The 22802-nt window shown below is 42.7% G+C and overlaps 1 protein-coding gene across 3 annotated transcripts in view; it reads left to right on the forward strand.

Moving 5' to 3' along the window:
* Positions 1 to 22802, forward strand: part of iqsec3b (IQ motif and Sec7 domain ArfGEF 3b) — a 32294-nt gene that overhangs the window by 6498 nt on the left and 2994 nt on the right. For all 3 annotated transcript variants that reach the window (XR_010928398.1, XM_067589638.1, XM_067589639.1), the window contains exons 3-14: positions 3436 to 3550; positions 4628 to 5035; positions 5571 to 6298; positions 7020 to 7181; positions 9109 to 9231; positions 16342 to 16508; positions 19004 to 19143; positions 19316 to 19447; positions 19582 to 19681; positions 20982 to 21140; positions 21236 to 21328; positions 21900 to 21946. Coding sequence is in view for 2 of the 3 variants with exons in the window: in XM_067589638.1 (XP_067445739.1) it covers positions 3436 to 3550; positions 4628 to 5035; positions 5571 to 6298; positions 7020 to 7181; positions 9109 to 9231; positions 16342 to 16508; positions 19004 to 19143; positions 19316 to 19447; positions 19582 to 19681; positions 20982 to 21140; positions 21236 to 21328; positions 21900 to 21946 (2374 nt within the window). In the remaining variant the exon portion in view is untranslated. The remainder of the gene's footprint in view (positions 1 to 3435; positions 3551 to 4627; positions 5036 to 5570; positions 6299 to 7019; positions 7182 to 9108; positions 9232 to 16341; positions 16509 to 19003; positions 19144 to 19315; positions 19448 to 19581; positions 19682 to 20981; positions 21141 to 21235; positions 21329 to 21899; positions 21947 to 22802) is intronic.

The following is a 22802-nucleotide window of genomic DNA, read 5'->3' on the forward strand; positions in this document are numbered from 1 at the left end:
TTCAGAATCTGCTGTAGCCACTTTTGCCGTCTGTTTCTGCGTGGGCTGGTTGTCTGTTTGTTGTATGAATTTGTTCATGTTTTTTTGTGTGTGTGTGTGTGTGCATGGGGGCGTGTGAATGCATGACGTTTCACTTCGGCATGTTTGAATGAGCTGTTTTCAACTCTGGAAAAGCTGATTTGGTCTTGTTTCTCAATGATTACTGTTTGCCCTCCCTCCTCCGGAATTTCTCCCGCCTTTCAACCCTCTGTACTCTAAAAGAACATTTCTAAATCTAGTCTTTCCCAGTCACATTCACTTTTTTCCATCTCTTCATCTGCTGTGATATCCTCCACCCCTGAGTTGTTTATTTCTGTATGCACCTCTACTCATTATTTACCAGTCTGTTGGAAGCCCTTGTCGTTATTAATCATCTTTCCACCATTATTTCTATCTCATCCCTCCCTATCAAGCCCTCTCACATTCTGTTTTTATTAATATCACCATCTGTCTGGCTGGAATTGCTCTCTTCTCTCTGATCTGATGACTTAACTCCTACACCCACATACAGTCCTGATTGGATGGGCTAATGGCACAGCAGCGGTGGACAGCCAGCTGAGATGATGAGATGTAGGGGCACCGTGTAACAGTGTAGCTCATCATTATCATCACATGAAGTTGTGAGTGCCTGGTGGCTGCAAACCTGCACCACCTTTACACACTAACTGTCATCCTCTGAATTCATCGGAGCACACAAATAACCCCCCCCCCCGCCCCCACCCCCCTCGAGACGTCATGAGATCCGCCTCCAGCCTAACCTGCCATGCCTTTTCTCTCCTCTCCTCAGCCTCTGTGTGTGTGTGGTTGTACAGTACTGTAGGTCTCTTTGGGACCTTGAGTGATACGATTCGACAGATGTTCATTTCTCTTCCACTATGACATCACACAGGCAGGCAGAGACTGTGGGTGTGTGCCTGGTGTGTTTGCTACTGTGTATGTGTGTGTGTGTGGGGGGCGGGGGGGTGGGGGGGATTGTGAGATAGAGAGCAGGAGAGAGTGTATAGCACCCATATCATTATGGAGGCTTTTGCTGTCCAGATGCATTAATAGCTCCAGTCTTGCTTTTAAATCCTCTAATGTATTCTAATGTACTCTAATGTATTCTGATGCAGCGCTGGGGCATGGCGGTGTTTTAATAGAGTTTTCGAAAGAGACAGCCTCCAGCATGCACACACCAACACAATCTCTCGGTATCGTCCTGTTTCCTCTCTCTGTGTTTCCATCTCTGTCATTCCTCTGGCTCCACTCTCTCTCCCTCTCTTGCGCTCAGGCGGTTTATCTCATTTAAAGATATGACCAGCTTCTCTGCCCTTATCTCTGACTTTTGACTGGGGACACTGAATAGTTGCTTTCGAAGCAATCAGAGAAAACAAAGAGGAACTTTAGAGATGAACTCATTATTTAACCATGAGCAGGATTTTTAGTGTCCCCAGACTTGTTTAGCACTGGTCCACTTTGTGTAAAAATTATTAGAGTAAGTATTATCGCATTGGAGTACACAGCATCACGCACACACACAGTCATAATTGCACACTATAATAAAACCTCTTAGGGTTTCACCTCTATGCTTACATTAGTCCAGTTTGGCTGTATAAAAAGTGCTGATTGTTCTGTGTTTTCTTCTAAATCTTACCAAGATGAATGAAGCTTGAGTTGTCAACAACAGAACTTGGATATAAAGGACACTTTTTGCTGTGTCATGGTAATAATTTGCTGGGGTAAGCCTTGTATGGCTTTCACAGAATTCTAATAATGCTGTCATTTAAAAGAACATTGTTCCATCTGTGGATAGGACCTGGGATTATAAGAGGAGGATGGGACACTTTATCATAGGCAGCATGCACTGGAGACAGCCTCCATAATAAACTGTGTTGAAATGAAATGAATAAAAAAGTGCCCTGGGTCAGATTCATGCTGGATTTAAATGTATTTTGTTTTGTAATTGCTTACCACTTCTGCTGTATCACAGAAGTGATTGTAAAATATCTGCGGAGTCTGATTTGGTTACTCCTCTACTTTTACTGCAAGTCATTTTTGATTTTGAGGATATTTTCTGTTATTGTCTTGCAGTGCTTCCAATGTTTTTGAACTCTTTCCCTTCATACTATAATCCTAGCAGCAGAACACAAAAAATTGCATAAAACAGTAATTTTTAGTTCTATGCAGCAGACTCAGTATGTTAGACTTTTCATCACAGCCGCCACTGACATCCAAATGATGTAATTGCTATGGTAACACATCTTTTATCTAGTGGAACTTTGTTTGTGCGCCAAACGACTATTTCAGAGTAGATTCAAATGTGAATGACTATTCTTTCAATTTCTGTGTCTAAAATCAACCTGCATTTACTACATAGTGCTCTATGTCTACTTTACATCATTTAAATTTATTGTCTAAATCCTGGAGTTTCAGACAGTGTAATTCTGCTTTTATTTGTCTTGGAACAGATCGATGATTAATTATGCAGTTGGAAACCACCTGAGTGATGACTGTATTTGTGTGTGGATAAATCATTGCTTGTTGTGCTCTGGTGGTGACAAGTTGACAGAGCCTAACAAAGATCTCTTTGTCATCAAAACATTGCTCTATAAATAACTATATAATTAACTTTATTGGGACGGTGTAAAATGTGGTGTCATTACATTATTTTTTGCTATATTTCGCATTGGATAGATGTGTAAATTACAGTTACACTACAACTGACAGTGAGCTGCAAAACTTCACAAGTGTCCAAAATCTCAATTTACTGCCCACTGTAGATTTTGGCTGAAACGATTAGTCAAACTGACTAATTGATTAGCAGAAAATTAATCAGCAACATTTGTAACTGACCAATTAAAAATGCTGAAATTTCCACTGTTTCCTACTTCTCACAATGTGAGTTATTGCTGTTCGTTTGTCAAAACAAGTTATTTGAACATGTCAACTTGAGCTCAGATAAATTGTGACAGGCATTTCTCACTATTTTCTGACATTTTTCTGAACATATTGATTAATTGATCGATTAATAAACAATCAACAGATTAATGTAAATATTGTTGCTTGCAGCCCTGCTAGAGCATAAACCATCGGGGTTTTATTATGTAGACAATAGTAAATTAATAAAAGGACAGAGCAAAAGTCTATAGTGTAAACTCTTTCATCCCGGTCACATTTCCAGAGTTTCTCTCCTGCAACCTGCAGTGGAGCCACAAATCTGATGAAACAGAGCTGGACACATGAAGCGTCCTCCTCGCCCCGAGCCGCCACAGTCACACATTGCTCTCCACCTGCTGCCTCCCTCATGAAGCTCTTCACACTCCACATAGTTGATGACCTGCCACTGCAATAACGGCAGAGTTTTGGAGGTCAGGAAGGATGAGGACTGATAGCTTTCTGCTCTTATTTCCGTGGCAGCGGACAGATGCTGAGCCTGGAGGATGGAACGTCCTCCAGCAGACAGGAAGTTGAGGGCACCAAGAGGGAGGGACCCAGCGAGTATGAGATCACCCTGGAGAATAAAAACAAACAGGTATGTTTTTCTCAAAATGTAAGGTGTGACTTCTCTTTCAGGTGTGTATGTGTGTGTGTGTGTGTGTGTGTGTGTGTGTGTGTGTGTGTTTGGGACAGAGTGAATGATGACTCCTCCATCCCTCTTTCAGTGTGAGGAGGTGAGCGCATGTGAAGAGGGTGACAGGATGATCATTTGACATTATGCCTTGCGTGACAAAAAGATTCCCATTCAGATCTATTTCTGTCACTGTTGACATGAGAAAGAACACCATCGTTTCCACCGCCACAGCGAGAGGAACACGAAAGATGCTAGGTTGTCATGGTAACAGTTAATAACTGCTTCTGGCGGCTGGAGATGTCTTTATTTCTCATAGCAAACTGCTGAAGGGTCTTCTGTTGCTACTGCTATTGCTTCTGCAATGTGTGTGTATATGAGTGCGTGCTCCTGTTGTATGTGTGTGTTTGTGCACTTTTTGTAGGCGTGTTTGCTTGTGTGAGCAGACACACACCCAGGCACACATGAGGCTGTCCTCCTTTTTCTTACTCTTTGTCCCCTCTTCCCTGCCTCTGCTTCCTTCGTCTCTTCCTCTTGCTGAAAATATAGTAGGGCAAAATTCTGGAGGATGCTGAGATTTTGGGCTCTGCCAACAAGCAGCACAGATATAGGCTTGTGCGGTTGTTTACTTTTCTATTCATTTTCTCAACAGCACCTTTGTCACAGCCCATCCATCCTCCTTCCCTTGGCCCTTCAGCCACTATTAGCTGTTGAATGATGATAGATGATGTTTACTTTGGCTCTAATACCATAAACCCTCACCGGTTTTAAAAGAGCTGGCAGATAAGCAAGAAGGATACTTCTAAGAAGGGTGTGAGTGAGTTTCATGACTCAGACAATGCTGAAATTTTTTTGGTCTTTTGTAGACATGGGCACAAAATGGCAACATGATATTTGTCTGCTGCTGGATGAGTAAATATTTTTCAGTGGCATCTGTGTGCTTTGCAGTATCACTTTTGCAGTGTCTTCAGTGAGTCTCGGAGCCTTGTAAACATGTTTGATATTTAAACTCACACCCCCTCACTCTCTTCCCCTCCCCAGATAGAAGAGTTGGAGCAGAAGTATGGAGGCCATCTCATAGCGAGGCGGGCCGCCCGTCGCATCCAGACAGCTTTCCGTCAGTACCAGCTTAGCAAGAACTTCCAAAAGATCCGTAACTCACTGTCGGAGAGCAAGTTGCCCCGTCGGATCTCCCTGCGCCATCCCAGCCCTTCAAGCCAAAACCGGAACAGCACCCAGAGACACAGTTACAGTCTGCATCCGGGAGGAGGACAGATACCTTTGCGCTCCAAAACACCACCTCCGCCTCCGTGTCGCTCCACCTCTCTGCCCCCTTCTCCTGCGTCTGCCCCAGCAGCTGCTCCTCCTGCTGGCCCAGGCCCAGGACCAGCTCCAACTCAAACCCCTGGACAGACACTCACACAGCTGGAGGACTGCTTCTCTGAACAAGTGAGTGCTGCACTTATAACTGTTTTTATTCAGTTATAGTTCCCATACACTTTGTTCTGAGTAGGGATCCAAAATGGTGCAGAAAAAGAAATGTAGTTTCATATTTACTTTTATCAATATACTGTGAAATCTGCCAAAAGCTGGATAAACATTCCAATTGAATCACAGTATTCATGTTGATGTTTTGACCAATCATTAAGCCCTACAGCTGTGCTGCCATAAATCTACAGCCCACTGACAGGCAACATCATTTTCTAATCCTGACCTCCCCGCCTTTGAATCCTACGCTCACCCAAGCAAAGAGCAGATACTCAGCTGTTTAATCAAGCCTTATATCTACATTGTATCTCTTTCAACTAAATTACACTGTCTCAGCTGGCTTGTTCAGTCACTATCCTGTTTATCTAGTTTCATCTAGTTTTACAAATAATAAGCAAATACTAATTAGCAAATCTGCTGGTATCACACACTTTTCCACCCATGAATCATGTCCCTTGACCTAAAGAAAAGCATTGTTTTTTTTTAAAATTTGCAGCTGCACTCCTTGGCCCAGTCAATTGATGATGCCCTTCGTGGTTGGAGCTTGTCAGAGGGTGGAGAGGGGAAAGGCCTACTGATGGACCCCGGGGCCCTTCGTGCAGCTGCTGAGAGTGCTTGTCTGCCCCGCAGTGCCAGTTCGCTGCTCATGGCCTTCAGGGATGTCACTGTTCACATTGACAGCAATAGCTCCTACACCATCTCTTCTGCTACCACCACAACCACCACCTCTCTGGGCAACACAGGTGGAGGAGAACCTGGCAATAGGAAAGCCTCTGTGAGTGGGATGGCTGGGGGGGGAGACGGCCAGTCGGCAGAGGGTGTGGAGCCAGAGTTTCCCGCACCTCCTCCCAGTGAGGAGCTGGAAATGGTCGATCCAGGATCCAGGAGGGGTTCAGCAGTGCCAGCTCCAGGAGTAGGAGGGACGGAGGGGGAGAGTGGCTCAGACAGACAGGGGTCCACTTCCACTTCTACCTCTACATCCACTTCCATCTCCACAGCCCAGTCTAACCAGCAGCCTGCCCAGATCTACACCCAGTACCAGCAGTACCACTACACTCATCCTCAGCAGATTCCAGGAGGACCGAGCCCCGAGGCCCTGCAGGCCCTGGTCGTCTCTCTGCCAAGAGATCGCTGCCAGGACCCGGCTTCCTGCCGCTCACCAACCCTGTCCACAGACACACACCGCAAACGCCTGTACCGTATAGGACTCAACCTCTTCAATGTGTGAGTGGCCAGACAACACACACACACACACGCTCATGCACACAGAAAATTGTGAAAAATTTCTGCAGCTTCTGGCTCCGGGTTCAAAGTACACTTATTACAATGTGTGTCTAACAAATCTCCAGTAGCCCTGCAAACTGCTCTAAGCAGCTGCTCATTAGTGTTGTGATTGTTTGGAGGAGCTGCCTGTTCAGTGGCATGTTGTGATGTCCATGAAAAAAAGAGTTGGAGATAGAGAGGAGGGAGGGGGACAAACAGAGGAAAAGAGTGAGAATGCAGTTGAAGAGGAAAGGCAGTCAAGGAGGTCATGAACAATGTGAGAGCCTCTCAGTTACTATAAATAGAGTCCACGGTTGGCCTGCACTTTTTATTAGTTAAATGCAAATTAAAGTAAATTAACTCATATGCATCAGTGACAGTGGGTCTGATCCAGAGGTCCAGAGCTAACAGCTTTTGTGCATGAATGCACTCGTCCTTTCCTTCTTTCTCTTTATACTATTCTTCCTCTTACATGCACACCCCATGCACACACACACACACATATACACACACACTTTCTCTCATACACACACATTAAGCACCCTTTCTCTTAAATACAGTGCTACGCATTTTCTTTCTCACTCTGGCCCACACACCTCTCCGCTTGAATGCACAGAAACATCATACACACGCTGTTAACTCTAACACTATCTGCTTTTCTGCTGTTGGCTACTGCGGGCAGGAACCCAGAAAGAGGCATCCACTTCCTGATCACGCGTGGTTTCGTCCCAGACACAGCCATTGGAGTGGCTCACTTCCTGCTGCAGAGGAAGGGCCTGAGCAGACAGATGATTGGAGAGTTCTTGGGAAACAGCAAGCTGCAATTCAACAGAGATGTTCTTGAGTGAGTCCTCATTTTTTGTATATGGCGACATTTATACTGCACCTCACAGTCTTCATGAGTGATGATGGAGTTTGTTCATGGAGATGAGTTTTGTTTTAGATTTTTAACAAAGGTTATAAATAACCTCTTTTCAAATCAAATCAAATTTTAAATCATTCACTAATGCTTTATAGATCTGTCATAAGCCATTAAAGGGGTATTGCAGCAATTTATTACCTGTATTACACCTCCAGAAAGTTTGAGGGATAGTTTTGGGGAAGTTTGGGGATAAAAATCTAATTTAAAAGAAAGGATGGCTAAAGTCAAAGCAGCAAAAACCAATCACTATGACATCGTCAGCATATATTACTCACTTTTGAAAGCTGCTCCAGAGCTGCACTAGAAATGAGACAAGACATTTTCACAGGTTGTGTAGTACTCCTGTAGTTCCCTTTTCATGAGAAGTGTTGCCAGGTTGTAGAAAAAAACCTTTGGATGTTTTTTTCCTCCTCCAGCATGACACTTTATATTAATTTTTTAGCTAGTCCTTTAGTTCATTAAGAAGACCCCTCCAATAGATTATTTGACCATTTACCTTCTGGAAAAAAGCTGTAGAGCATCTGGTCTAAAATCCCTTGTGCTGCAGAGTTGAAAGTTTGTGGTAAAAATCTATAATTTATATATGACTTATGAACATTTACAGCGGCAGATTTAATGTCTAGATAGTAAGAGACTTACAATGCTTTATTTTACAACTAAATGATGATTTAGTAGGCTACTCTGGAGCTTTCGACCATATCACACAAAGCTCTTTAGATTGCTTAATTGCCACTGTAGATGTTCAAACTTTCCATGATTTTGAGCACCCCCATGATTGCTCATCCATGTTGAAAGTCACAATTCTGGAGCTTTTTAGCCAAATAAAGGTACGCTTGCTTGAAGGCAACTGAGCAAACTCTATCTGGTGATGAGGACCATGTGATATGGTCAAAAGCTCCAGTATAAGTGAACCTTGAGATTTTTGTCAACCACTCTTTCTAAGGTAAAGAATGAATTTTGACTCCCTGGATGTTTTGTTACTTCTAAAAAAAGAGAGGAAATGAAAGATTAAACAAGAGGTTTGTTAGAACTTAATGAATTCAGGTATTTTAAAAGAGCTAAAAACAGAACTGGCTATTGGAACCCAGCCCCACATATACAGTACACGTGATAACAGACAAACTTGACATGCAGCACTTGTATAAATGCAACACATCCATGAAAACGCGCATTTACTTAATGCTTTCATGCTCACCCTTTTTGCATCCAACCAGTGTAGACAGAGATCCAGGATAGAGAGGCTTTTTGCTGAGGTTGTTGCAGAGACTGTAGAAATAGGTCACTGCACTGAACACACACACACACACAAGCACACACCCTCACTTTCTCTCACATTGACACACAGACACATGCATGGACACAAATACCAACGTAGATGTACACACACGGTCGCAAAACGTACATACACAAATTTGTTTATGTACTTCCATTGCCACAGCCTGTCCTCAGTCTTTCATGTACCTCTCTCTTGCCCCCTTGCTCTTTGCATTTCATTATTTCACCCTCTCATCCCCTCTTTCCTTCCCTCTTATCTCCCACTGTCGTCAGACCCTTTCTTCTCCATTGATGTTTGCACAAAGTGCGTGTGTGTGTGTGTGTGTTTATGTGTGCAAACATGTTGTCTCTATGTGCGTCTTCCAGGTCAGTGGTTCTGTAATGGAAGTGTGACTGTAAAAGGAAGATTTGCCATCAGCACTTGGGTACTCATAGTTTGTTGTACATGCACACACACGGACACACGCACACTCGCTTATTCACCTTCTCTTCTCTGTGAAACACTAGAACTAAAAACCTTATCTCACTCTCCTTTTCTCTTTTGTTTTCTGTCTTTCTGTCTGTCTCTTCACAGTTGTGTTGTGGATGAGATGGATTTTTCAGGCATGGAGCTCGATGAAGCCCTGAGAAAGTTCCAGGCTCATGTTCGTGTTCAGGGAGAAGCACAGAAAGTGGAGAGACTCATCGAAGCCTTTAGGTGAGACTGTCAACTCGCTCAAAACTGGCCTCGCTGACTAACAGGCTCTGGCTTCACTCTTTAATATGACTCCCCGCTACAACAGTCCATCACATGACTGAGCAGGGCTTGTAAGGGCACTCTGAACTCTTTTAATGAAAAGACCTTTTGCCTGTGGCCACCTATGCAAAGTGAAAAAACAATGACACGTAACCAAGCTCACATATTTTGCAATAAATTTAATCAAAAAAAAGAAAAAAACTCCTCTGATCTCATCTCGCAGCCTTGGGGTAGCAGACGTATCCAGAATGGCATACTAATGGGCCAACTGTATAGGCAAAGTGTTTAACTGGTTCTGCTAGCTCAGTGCAGCACGCTCTGATGAGACCAAAGCTCTGTATCATTAACAAATTACACTGATTGCCTGTAACCTTTGACTAAACTCAGCAGTATTTGATTGTCAGCCAATCATAACAGAGATCTGAGCTGCAGGCAATCAGTGTGCATTCCATAAGACAAAAATAGATGCTCTATTTCACAACTTTCTCCTCTGGATGACACTTTCTGGCCAAATCTTGAGGGTTTGTTGGTTGTTTGTATGTGCCGGGCAGTTGTGTGCCATCAAAAATCATAAATTAATATGTACAAGTGCACATTTGGTACTCATGAGGTTTTAGTCTGAGTTGGTTTTCTGCTCATTTTGTCAGTGCTGACTCTCGCCTTCTAGTCACAAAAATGTATGAGCTTATCTGCTGAAGAAGGCTCATTTGAATACCAAGAGGACCTTGAGAGACCTATTCTAGTTTGCACACTCCCAGGTGCCTTTGAGTGGACTGCCTGGCTAGGCCTCTAGCAAACTCTTTGACAGACACATGTTTTTGTGATGCAATTTTACCTTCTGTATGAAAATCCTTTGAGGCTACAGCAGACAGAAATGACCAGACAAATAGACTTTGCATCCCCTGGCTGTCAACTGTCCTTGAAATGTCCTCGAATTATCCATAGATTTCCCACAGGACTAAAAATGCAATAAAAATGTCCATCATTGTTTTCTATTTCAACATAATTGGTTGCATTGTTGAGTACCTTTCATCTCCTGCTTGTGATGTACTTGTGATCTGCAGCTCTTACCCTCAGGTTTATCAACAATGTTAACAGTGGGACATGACTTGAGCCACTGCCCCTTTGAACTCATTAACCAAAAAGTCCTTTTCTATTGCACAAAATTGCTAGTATGAGTTAAAGTTAGGGGTGTGTAATCACCATCGAAAGGTACCAACAGCATTCAAAATAGCATTGTCTTTGTTTGGAGCTGTTTTCTCATTGTCAACAAATCCCAGGAAAAATCCAAAACCAACAATGCGTTAACCTATTGCTCAGTACTTTCAGACTTCACTCCCTCATCTGTAGCTCTCAGCTCCAAGCTCAGTCATTCTTACTAAAGACATCAATCTTTAAAAATGGTTAAAAAATTTATAGTTTCATTTATTCAAAAGGGGCAGAATCGAGAATCCGAGAATTGTCTCCTTATCGTGGTCAAGGGGTTTGAGTATCCCTGTGATCCTGGGACCTGTGTTGTCGGGTGCAATAGCCCCTGGTAGGGTCTCTCAAGTTAAATTGGTCCCAGGTGAGGGTCCAGACTAAGAACGATTCATATACCTCAATGAAATAGCATTTCAGGTACATGGGAGCCTTGCACAGAAGAGAAAGACCGGGGTACCCTCCTGGAGCAGCTTGTCAGTGAGCATCTGGTGGCTGGGCCTTGACCCATGGGGACTGGTCAGGTACAGCCCAAAGAAGTAACATGGAGTCACTACCCTGTGGGCCCAGCACCTGCAAGGATAAAAACTGGGGTCGGGTGCATTGCCAAATGGGCAGTGGATGGGAGCGGGACCTGGGCATGCTGATCCCGGGTTGGGATACTCATGAGTCCTTGGCTGAGTGTCGCAGTGTTGGAGTTCTCCCAGTGGAACAAAAGGGTCGCCTCCTTGCAGCTATGTGTTGCTGGGGGGAAGACTCTGACTGTTGTGTGTGTGTACACACCACACAGCAATTCAGAGTATCCTGCCTTCTTGGAGTCTCTGTGTAGGGCCCTGGAAGGGATGTGGCCCAGCGAGTTTATAGTTCTGCTGGGGGACTTCAGTGCAATGACGGAGAAACCTGGAGGGGGATGACTGGGAGGAATGGTCTCCCTGATCTGAACACGAGTTTTGCATTGATGTTGGACTTCTGTGCTAGTCATGGATTGGCTATAACAAAAACCATGTTTGAGCATAAGGTTGTTCATAAGTGCACCTGGTACCAGAACACCTTAGGCCAAAGATCGATGATCGTCTTTGTAGTTGTGTCATCAGATCTGCGGCCATATGTCTTGGACACTCAGGTGAAGAGAGGAGCAGAGCTGTCAACTGATCACCACCTGGTGGTGAGTTGGATCACATGGTGGGGGAGGCTGCCTGGTAGACCTAAATGAATAGTGAGGGTGAACTGGGAATGTCTGGAAGAGGCCCCTGTCTGCAAGGTCTTCAACTCCAATCTCTGGAGGAATTTCTTCTGCATCCCGGGTGTGGTTGGGGACATGGAATCTGAGTGGGCCATGTTCAGGACCTTAATTGTGGAGGCAGCTGTTCAGAGCTGTGGCCAGAGTCGTTGGTGCCTATCAGGGTGGCAACCTGAGACCCTGCTGGTGGACAACTGTGGTGAAGGAGGCCATCAAGCTGAAAAAGGAGGCCTTTCAGGTTTGGCGGACCCAGGGGGCTCCTGAAACAGCAGATGAATACTGAAGGGCCAAAAGGGCGGCAGCTTAGGTGGTTGCTCAAGCAAAACCTGGATATGGCAGGAATTTGGGGAGGCCATGGAGAAGGACTTTCGGTTGGCCTCAAAGAAGTTCTGGCAAACCATTGGGTGACTCAGGAAGGGGAAGAAGGGCTTAGCCCAGACTGTCTTCAGCAGGGGAGAACTGCTGACCTTGACTGGGCCTCATTCACTAATATGTGCATAGAAATGTTCTTACTTGGTGCACAAAAAAAGTGTACACACAAAATTACCACCAGATTCATGACATGTGCGCATCAGCAAACTTTGTTCTTACCACCGAGCATATCTTAGTGAATCAGAATCATTCTAAATTGACAGCGTCTGACCGCTATTGGTTATTAGCATACTACCACACCCCCATTTCTCTATATAAGGAAAGCTCTGTTGGAGCGGTGCAGCAGTGGAGAGAGCTGTCACATAGTGCAAAGAGTGCGGTGATGGTAAAAATGCAACAAAACTTCACTGCCCAGAAGTAGAAGCCAGAAAAAGCAGATTTGGCTGGTAAACATGTCATTGGCACAACTGTTTGGAGCCTGATTTTGAATCCTGAAAACAGCCTGCATACCTGTTGCACCACTACGTCCATAACAAAATAAGAAGTTGCTAAATGTGTAGATCTGTGGAATTGCTCTAAATAAATCCCTATTTTTCAAGGGACCTCGGAGATCCGTGAGGAGCTCAGAGTAGAGCCACTTCTCCTTCACATCAAAAGGAGCCAGCTGAAGTGGTTCGGGCACCTGATTAGGATGCCTCCTTACACCTCCCTCTGGATGTATTGGCCAGTCCAAATAGTAGGGGACCCAAGGGCAGACCCAGAACATGCTGGAGGGATTACATATCTCTTCACCCAGGAAGAGCTGTTAGCAGGGTGAAGGATGTCTGGGTTTCCCTACTCAGTCTGATGCCACTGCAACCCAGTCCCGGATAAGCGGCGGAAAATGGATGGATGGAAAAAGGGGCCAGTAAATTCCTAAATTGGCTGGGTACTGTAATTTTTGGCAAACATTACACAAACATGAGAAAAAATGTGCATTTGTTGGGGACTATTTTCAGCTGTGGATTAATACAAATTTGGTGATCTAGGGAGTATTTATGGCAGCAGGATGCCCTATGTAGGGTTGACTTACAAAAAATCCTGATGCCCATGTTGATCATAGTAAAGGAACATGTCAAACAGTGCTATAGTGTAGCTTATTGATGTGTTTTTAACAGTTTTTGGACTACAATGGAGGTCTGTGGCACAGATGATCAAGATATATCAGGCTTTACTAATACTCAATATTTGTTAGCAGGATCAATTCATTGCTGGTGTTGGCCTTTTCATGGGATTTGTTGACCATAAGAAAAATGTAAAATATCAACAGACTTATCTTTTTAATAAAGTCTGTTCCTACTCCATGAGAGAAGTGGTGAGGGAGGAGGGGAAAAAGGAGCAGTCATGACACTTCCCCCCTCTGCTTTTGATTTGAGGGCCAATGAGAACACCCACCATGGTCATCAGTTAATCACATCACACACAATCATACATGCTGAGCCCCAGGGTGCAGATTACAAATTCATCTGCGATCTCAGACCACACTCTCCGTTGCTGTAGCTGTAAGTATAGGTCAGAAATGAGCGGGCTTTATCGAGACAGCCAGACATCCGATGCCATGTATGTTACATAATAGTTGTTATGTCATCTGTTTGAAGCGTGTTGTACTCTTGTCGTGAGTAGTTCTTTTATACGAAGTGGTATTTGTGCCAGCTGGCATGCAACTTTCATATGCAGATATGACGATATAAGCTTGGGAGCCAGTGTTTAAATGAACTGGTTACATAAGATGGAGACCTGCGCTTGAAAGTGTGAATGAAGCAAAAACACACACACACACACACACACGCACATACATACACATTTACTCACTCAACTGTTTTCTCACTGAGTGCATAAGCATGCACATATATACACTTACAGTTCATGCACATGTCCATTTGCATGCATACTCACACACACACAGTACAGCAGATCTTGCCTTGCATTCAGTCTTTGATGAATTTGCTGCAGAATTACATCAAGTTGGCAAATCAGGAGGCTTGTGTGTGCCTCTGTGTGTGTCTCTCATATTGTGTCTTTATAGGAGTGTTTCTGCCGAGCAGGATCTATTCTTCCTCAAACAAAGGCATTGAACTGGGCTACAGTCGATTGATACCCTGTGAGTTCTCTGGCCTTAGATCTTCTGTGGGGTATGGGAAAAGGCTTTCTGGTTGTGCAGGTCTCAGATGTGGCCTCTCGCTTGCATATGCTCTGACAAGTACACAGTCCTTTGGAGCAGAGCAGCCCTCTCCATGTCTGCATCCTGCCTGGCTGCAAAGATAAAAGCCTCCCGCCACTGAAATGGCCCACTGTGTAAGTGTAAGTGACAGTAAGAAAGATAGGGAGGGAGCTGTGGGAGCGGGAGGGGGGTGGAAGCGAGAGTTTGTGGAGCCTGTGGGCAGCAATGGAGCAGAGCAAGTCCAAATGCACCATCTCTGGTTCCAAAGCAGGCTGGGTAGCGTTACCTTACCTACGGCAGAACCATTTTCCACTGTCAAATATCTCCTGTGTCCTGTCAGTCTTATTTATCGCAGAGTGACTGCTCCTCGCATCTGATTAGAAGTTACAATCAGTCAGTGTTTGAGTCAATCAGTCAGATGATAAAACAGTGCAGCTCATTTGGTGAGATATCTGCCTTAAAATCAGTCAAATTGGCTTCAGTTTGTGGCATAAATAATATGTTCATGTTGCCCTCATAACTTTGACAATTTGTACTAATCTCCCTTAATGATGCACTGATGATGTGATTTTGTTATTGTGCCCATTTGCACCCCCAAAATCCCAAGATTTCCTCCCAGCTGACTGTTGATATTTTGAAACTCAACAGTTAGTGCTGAGAGGAAATTTGTGAGTGTGATGTAACAAAGCCAGGGAGTGCATCATTAAGGTTTGGTACATTGGCTGTATTAGCCTCAGGATATAAAGGTGTCGAGAGGTGTTTCTAACATTTAATCAGTCCTCATTGATGTAAATGGGGTGGACAAAATATTATATATATAAAATTTCAGTATAATGAAATGCAATTCAACAGCGCCTTAAACTAGAGCCTCCAAAATGACCATAAAGTTGAATTAACACATCTCCAAAACAGTTAAAACAAAAATTTAACATTAAAACTTTCTTGAAGGTAGGATTTACTGCAGGGTTGTTGTATGCAGTAATTTTAGTTAGGTGTAATTAATAAACTGGCCACTGAGTGTGATTTCACATCAGAGCAGTAGTTTCGTACATCACTCAGTTGTGGATGTTTTTTGTGTGTTGCTGGAAAGTTGATGCAGACGCTGAATAAGGCTCCTGCACCAACAGTGATTAAAGGATAAGGTTGGCGATCTTATGTGCAGAGCCAAACCAACAATGAACTCATTGTTCTTGTGCTAGATTATACATTTCTCAGAGAACTTCAGTACAAAGTCAAGAGATTGAGATATGTAAGCACAACAAGCTAGTGAAGCTCTGTAAATGGAGCTGCGTTCTCACACATGCGAAGCTACATCTGCCATACAAGGCACTGCTCTCCTGAGACTGAAAATGTGATCGCTATTTTTAGTCTTTGGAGACTAAAAAATCAACAGTAACCATTGTATTTGGGGTCAAGGAACATGTCACCCAGTGCAGCGGTGTGGCTCATTGACATGTTTTTAATCATTTTTGGGCAACAAGAGAGCTCTACAGCACAGAGGAATACGATATATCAAGCTTTAGATACACACACAATACTTGTAAGTAGGATGAGTTCATTGTTGGTTTGGCTCTGCACATGAAATTTGTTGACAAGGAAAATATAGAAAATCACCAGCCTCATCCTTTAACAACATACTCTGGATCTGGATTGTTCTCATGATACTTTGGCAGTACATAAAGCAAAAAATGTGATTTGTGCATAATACATAAAGTGTTACCCTTTTTTTGGTTTATTCAACAAACTGTCAACCTGGGAACTACTTTGTTGGTTTTTTTCTGTATTTTATTCCTTTGTAACCCATGTTTGTTACACTAGGTAAAGCATTTCAGCTACACGTCCTGGTGTCCATATAAAAGCAATAATACTCTTCAGAACATTATTCAAATGATCGCTGGGATTTCAGTGCATCTGATGGTACTTGCTGTGTCATACCTGTGGCAACTCAAAAGTGTCTTTTTAAAAGTGGTACAATGGCTAAAAATCCAAGAACTATTATCACACTTTAAGAAGTGGCTTGAGATATATATAACTCTGTTGTCCTATTTGCCTTTCACAGCCAGCGGTACTGTATGTGTAACCCTGATGTGGTGCAGCAGTTTCACAACCCAGACACCATCTTCATCCTAGCCTTCGCTGTGGTCCTCCTCAACACTGACATGTACTCGCCCAACATCAAACCCCAGCGCAAAATGGGCTTAGATGACTTCATACGCAACCTAAGAGGTTAGTGTGTGCGTATAATGTGCATGTATGAGAGAAAGAGAGAGATAGAATGTTTACATAGATGCTCTATGTTTGTGTGAACTGTCCCTGTAGACAGAGCTGGTATAAAGAGCTGCAGTCATGTTTCAACATTTATGCTAAGTGGTTTTATGAGCAGAAAGTTTGAACATTGGTTATTTATGGAAACCACATGCACACACACATGCACATTTCAAACCTTTTACTGTAGATCATGAAGAGATTCACTGGCGAGATATGACAGAAAGAATGATAAGATGGATGAAAAAGGAGAGCATAAGGGAGGATAGTCAAAATTTTACAACAGCCACTCTTCTTATCAACCTCACTTCAATCTCACTATCAGCCTTTTGAGTGACAGCCTCTTCAACTGAAGTAAATTACTCAAAGAGGTGGCGGGCGCTTGCCTTTGCTCGCTAACATTAAAAAAAAAACCCATCAGCAGTGCAGAAGGAGATTTCTGATATCCTTGACTCAGAGTTCTGCCCCAGAGACCGTGGCATCAGCCCATTTAATTGAGGCCCACTTAGCGATAGATTTAACGATATGAGCTCAGGTTTCCGGAAGCATCTCATCACCTGTGATGTGCTCCCCGAGGCTCTTGTCTCCGTCCAACAGTTCAGCAGATACATACATTTACTTCAGCCAGGGCTTACAGCGCTGCAGTTTGACTTTTATTTGTACCTTCAGTTAAGGGTAAAAATCCAAACTAAAATAAACTTTAAATACCTTCACAACTCAGTTTTAATTAGTGAGCTAAACAGGTTTTTTCCTTAGGCTGAACAGAAGTGACAGACTGCAGTCTGATGTCTGTGAGCAGCTCTGCGGTGATAATGGAGCATCTGCCAGGACACAATGACAGCACACATACTGCGATAAAAGCCCATTTTCTGATTCACAGCAACAAACCTTTCAATGAAATAAAATTAATTTGGCTGTAATATTTCAGACAAAAAAACTATATGAGCCAACACAGTCAGTATCAAATTCAGTGGTTATTAAATTTATCTTTTGTATCCACACTGGCTTCCACTGTAGCTGGTGCTAATCTTCACAGGGATCTGCACAGTAAAATCATTCAATTCTTATTCAACATCTGTGAATAATAAACACAGACATCAGCTGGCTGTGTTTGAGGTTTTGGCTTTAGTGTCTAAAATCTGTGGAATAGCACAATATAGATTCTGTTTGAGGGTAGATTTTTCTTCTCTGTACTGCCTAGGGCCATTTGTTGATATCTCCTCTTTGGTAGTGATGAAACATTTAAGATAACTTCTTATACTGCAAAAGAACTTGTCTCCCATCCCAAGCCCCACAAGTAGCCTAAAATCTGCCACAAAATGTTCCCTTCCTCAACTTAAGTTTTTATTATCATCTAACCAGAAGAACTAATCAGGATTTTACTAAAAAGTGTAAGCCGTCACCTAACAAGTAATAAAACATGAAAATTGACTTCAAATCTCATCTAAATCACATAACAAAGTCTTTTCTCTTTGGGGAGGCCAGTACATTTTTCTATAGAGCTAATGGTGATGTAGAGCTTTCATTTTTTGGTTAAATTCTTCTTCACATAAGGCCCTTCACTACAGTTGGTTTGTACCAAACATTAATGGGCTATGTTACCTCATTGACTACTTTGTGCCCAGTATGTTGTCTTTCTGACTGTTTGCTAAATCCCTCGCTCAAACTGCAATTGTCCAATAATTGCTTTGCAACCATGACTAGGCAGAATGATACTCTGTATCTAAAGTTTGGAGGGTGGTTTCTCTTTTAGTCTTTCCAAAATCAAAAACACAAGAAGAAAGTGTAATCGATTAAAGATAAGATCATATCTACCATAAGATTGTTAGCATGTCCAGCTAACTGCTCAGGCTAACTAGCTCTACACTGCAATGCAAGATTAAGCTGGTTTATGTCTATGTCTTCTACATGGATCATCAGCTGGTGAACATGCTGACTTTTTGCCTGAGCCATGCAGCTTTAACCTCAGTCATTTAGCACAATATATTTAGCCATAACATGCATATTTAAAACCTTGTGACAAGATTCTTGTTTTAAAACAAGTCAGCTGGAAACATTAGAGTCAGCCAGAGACATTTTCAACCAACTCATGGAGCTGACATTACCTTAATTAGCTAGCTAGCTACAACTGATAAAATCTTTGTCTTTTAGTTAGCAAAATCAATGGCTGATGATTAGACATGAGAAGCCTGCTTTTGTGTACCTCTGTCTGAAATCAAGGACCCATTGTTTAAAGAATGACTACATTATTTTCAGTGGTAAATCTTCCACTGTTATTAATGTAAACTGCATATTTGCAGTGCAAGAACAGAAAGCTTGAAAGGCATAGCAACCATCCATAGCAACAATAACAATTGCACATTTAGGGTTAGGGCTGCCTTTAGGAGCTAGCTATAGGCTACTTCTTAACCTGATGGTGACCATTTCTATAATGTATGGACCTTTGTTCACCTCAGGTGTGGATGATGGAGCAGACATACCCAGAGAGATGGTGGCAGGCATTTATGAAAGAATCCAACAGAGAGAGCTCCGCTCCAATGAAGACCACGTCACCTATGTGAGCCGTGTGGAGCAGTCCATCCTGGGCCTGAAAACTGTGAGTTTTATGTGTTTGTTTGCAAGTCTTTCCCTTTTCCTTTTGTTCTCATTTCAGGCAGCTGTCTGTACTTGTTTGTACTGTCTCTTTTCTCTTGTGTCATCTATTATTTCGCAGCAGCCTGTCCTCTGTACTATCTGTCATCTCCATCTCTTTAACCTTGCCTCCACAGATCCTCGCTGTGCCCCACAGACGTCTGGTGTGCTGCTGTCGTCTGTTTGAGGTGCCTGATGCCAACAAGCCTCATAAACAGAAACTGTCCCAGCTCCAGAGAGAGGTCTTCCTCTTCAATGACCTGCTGCTGGTGAGGATTCACCACTAAAAACTTCTATTCAGTTACTCACCACAATACTACATATGCTCCTGAAACCATATTTTAAAGCCAATGCAAAACTGAGTGAGACATCACAGCCACGTTTTGTGTTTTGTGCACTCTAGATCCTGAAATTGTGTCCCAAGAAGAAAAGCTCAGCTTCTTACACCTTCTGTAAAGCTATGGGTCTCCTGGGAATGCAGTTTCACCTCTTCAGCAATGAATGTAAGATGCTGTTTTACTTTTCAGCAGATTATTCTCAGTCCAAGTCAACCCTGCAGTAAAAATGCTGAGTTAACTGTCAGAGACAGCATTGTTGTCTGGCAAGTCTGGGTCAGGACCCAGACTAAAATGCCAAGGGGTTGACAGGAAGACAAAAATAATCCACTGTTATGGCATCTATCTCCCAGAAAAATTGCAGGAAAAGTATTATCTGTTAAACAAATATTTTTATTTCTTCATCAAATTGTTGTCTGTGGTAAAAGAATCTGCAAAGGGCACCACATTATCATCATAAAAATTAAGTATAAACATAAGAAATGTCATGGGTGTTAAGGGTAGGTTTGCTGTATGAGTATGAATGCTCTTCTGCTCAACACTCACATCTGTACGATACCCAGAACAACCCAAATCTGATGCAGATTTAATATTATTATGATTATTTAATATTAAAAATAATAAAAAATTGGTTTGGGCAATGTCACTTTGAGACTTGTATAACGTCAATTTTGTCCCATTTTTCTTTCAGTTGTGCTTCTTGTAATTTCAAGATTTGCATCATTTTTTCCCATTAACATTTTTTCTTTCACAATTACTAACTATTGGTCCAGGAGTACTCTACCTCAACCCCCAACTCCTCATAATAGCTTTTTTACTTGCTATTAAAAGTATTTTAACCACACATCCATCTAGAAATTACAGAGATAAAGTACCACTCAACTCATAGGCAAGTGCCGATTTTTCACTGCCCCATCAAGTTCAAGTTTTTTTTGGTCTGCAGTGCCAGGTCAAACAAAAATATTCATCATCTGAGCTCTTAGATAGAAATGATATTTTCAATATTTTCATTAGTTGATCCAAGTCCCCATAATGTAGATTTTGAGTTCAAACACAGCGGTGTGATTTATTGATTTATGAATGAATCTTGACAGGTCTGACACCACCATGTACTGTTTTGTTAAAGTTAGGATTTCTCAATTAAATTATAATTCTACCTGAATAATCTGTGAAATCATCCTTTAAATTACCTTCAGGTCACCAAAGAGAAAAAAGTTTTCCCTAATGATCACCAGTATGTATGATTTTCCTAATATATATGGCCTTCACTTATAGTGTTCAAGAAGCTAATGCTGCCAAAAACACATTTGGCCATTAGCCTCAAAGTATGAGTCTGTGCAAGTATTATTAGCATCGTCTCGTGAAAGAGAAACTGAAGTAAAAATGGCAACACTGAAGTGTTATGAAAGATCCACATCCTGCATCCCTTTTTAGAATCAAAGTTCTCTTTGTCTGTGTTCCTCATCAGATTACGCCCATGGCATCACCATGCTGAGCCCATTTACCTCAGAGAAGAAGCAGCTGGTGAGTTTCTGCTCCCCAAGCGGAGAGGAGCTCAGGAAGTTTGCAGAGGAGCTCCGAGAGGCCATCGCTGAGGTCAACGAGATGGAGCAGATACACATCCAGTGTAAGAAAAAAAAAGCACACACATCTCAACAAATGCAAATTAAATGCACACATACTGTATACAGCTGGCTGCACCCTCTCTCTCTTGGGTTGTAGGGGAATTGGAGAGGCAACAAGGCATCCAGCCACACAGCATACACACCAATGGCGGGCAAGTGGACACACACACAGGACACGGCTCTCCCTCAGGTGCTGATTTTGCCCACATGGCATAAAATGCATAAAACACTATGTATTAGTCATGACAATGCATATATATCTAACGGGAATCTAGAAAATAGAACAAGTTCATAGAGGATGTGCATGAATAAAACCCACCACACTTTAATTAACAGGTTATATCTCTTTTGTTTAATCAGTACAAAAACTGAAGTGTAAAATGAGAAGGTATAGTTTTATGGGGTCACCGTGATGATGTCCGATAACCAGCGATAAGAGTGTTAATTCATAAGCTTTAGAGGTGCTGGTTGGCGGATTTTGTTGCTTTTGGACAGAACCAGGCTAGCTGTTTCCCTCTGTTTCCAGTCTTTCTGCTAAGCTAAACTAATCGACTTCTAGTTATAGCTTCATATTTACCGTACAAAGATAAGAGTGGTATCAATCTTTTTATCTAACTCTCGTAAGCATATTTTCCAAAATGCTGAACTATTCCTTTAAGCAAATGACGGTCCCCTGTATGAAAAACTGTTTTTGATCTTTGTCATTCTGTATAGTTGAAATCTGCCTCTTGACTTACATATAGAGCTTTTTCTCCCCACAGGCCAACAGGATGTGTATGATAAAACAGGCAACAACAATACAGTAGAGGTGAGTGCCAAAATCACTCTTGTCTCCCTGAGGTAAGTGCCTGCGTCTTTAGATCTGTGGGTGTGGTTTTTGTATGTGAGGGTGTGTGCAGTTAGACAGGGACTTTGCCTCATCCTGAAAAGAAAGTCTGCTTTATGCTTTGCTTTAAAAGAGCTCCGCCTGAGGCGCATCTCCACTATGCAGCCAAGGATACAAAGGCCACTGAGAGGAGTCTGCTGTAGTGGTGCTACAAACAGTCTCTTTCTGTGCCTCATGAGTGGATCAGCAGCCACTCCACTCCCTATACAGCATCCGTTCTTTCATCAGCTGCTGCTTACCAGCCTTATTGTATAAGCCTTTTGCGAGCCACCATAAGCCTGGCTGGCTGCTAGAATACCATCTACAAAGCCAGATAAGCTTGATACCGTTAACACTGTGTTGGGTGTGTGTGTTTCTGTAAAACCAGCCCTTCCTTTAACTAAGCTTAGTGATAGAAGTTGTTTCCTCCTTCCAGTTTTCTCTTGGTTTAATTCCTTTGCCCGTTTCTCTCCTCTCTCTCCTACCTCTCAGTCAGTCCTTTAGAGTTGTAAATAATTGTGTTAGGGAGACACCACGCCCTCGGTGTCACCTCTCTCCTCTCCTGACACTCCCTTTATCTTTTAGCTTCTCATTCTACCACTCATTGACCATGTTCGCACACACACAGACACACACACATAAAATCCCAACTCTCTCACCATGATCTCTGACTAAAATCTCTTCTTACCTTGCAACCCTTTTCTCTTTCTGGGCTGGTGTGTGTAAAAATGGAAGTGTAAATCATGTGAAACATGATTGAGAGAAAAAGAGAGTGTCTGTATATTTTGCATGCGCTCGC

Source organism: Thunnus thynnus, chromosome 5 (assembly GCF_963924715.1).
Source record: "Thunnus thynnus chromosome 5, fThuThy2.1, whole genome shotgun sequence".
Classification (NCBI taxonomy): Eukaryota; Metazoa; Chordata; class Actinopteri; order Scombriformes; family Scombridae; genus Thunnus; species Thunnus thynnus.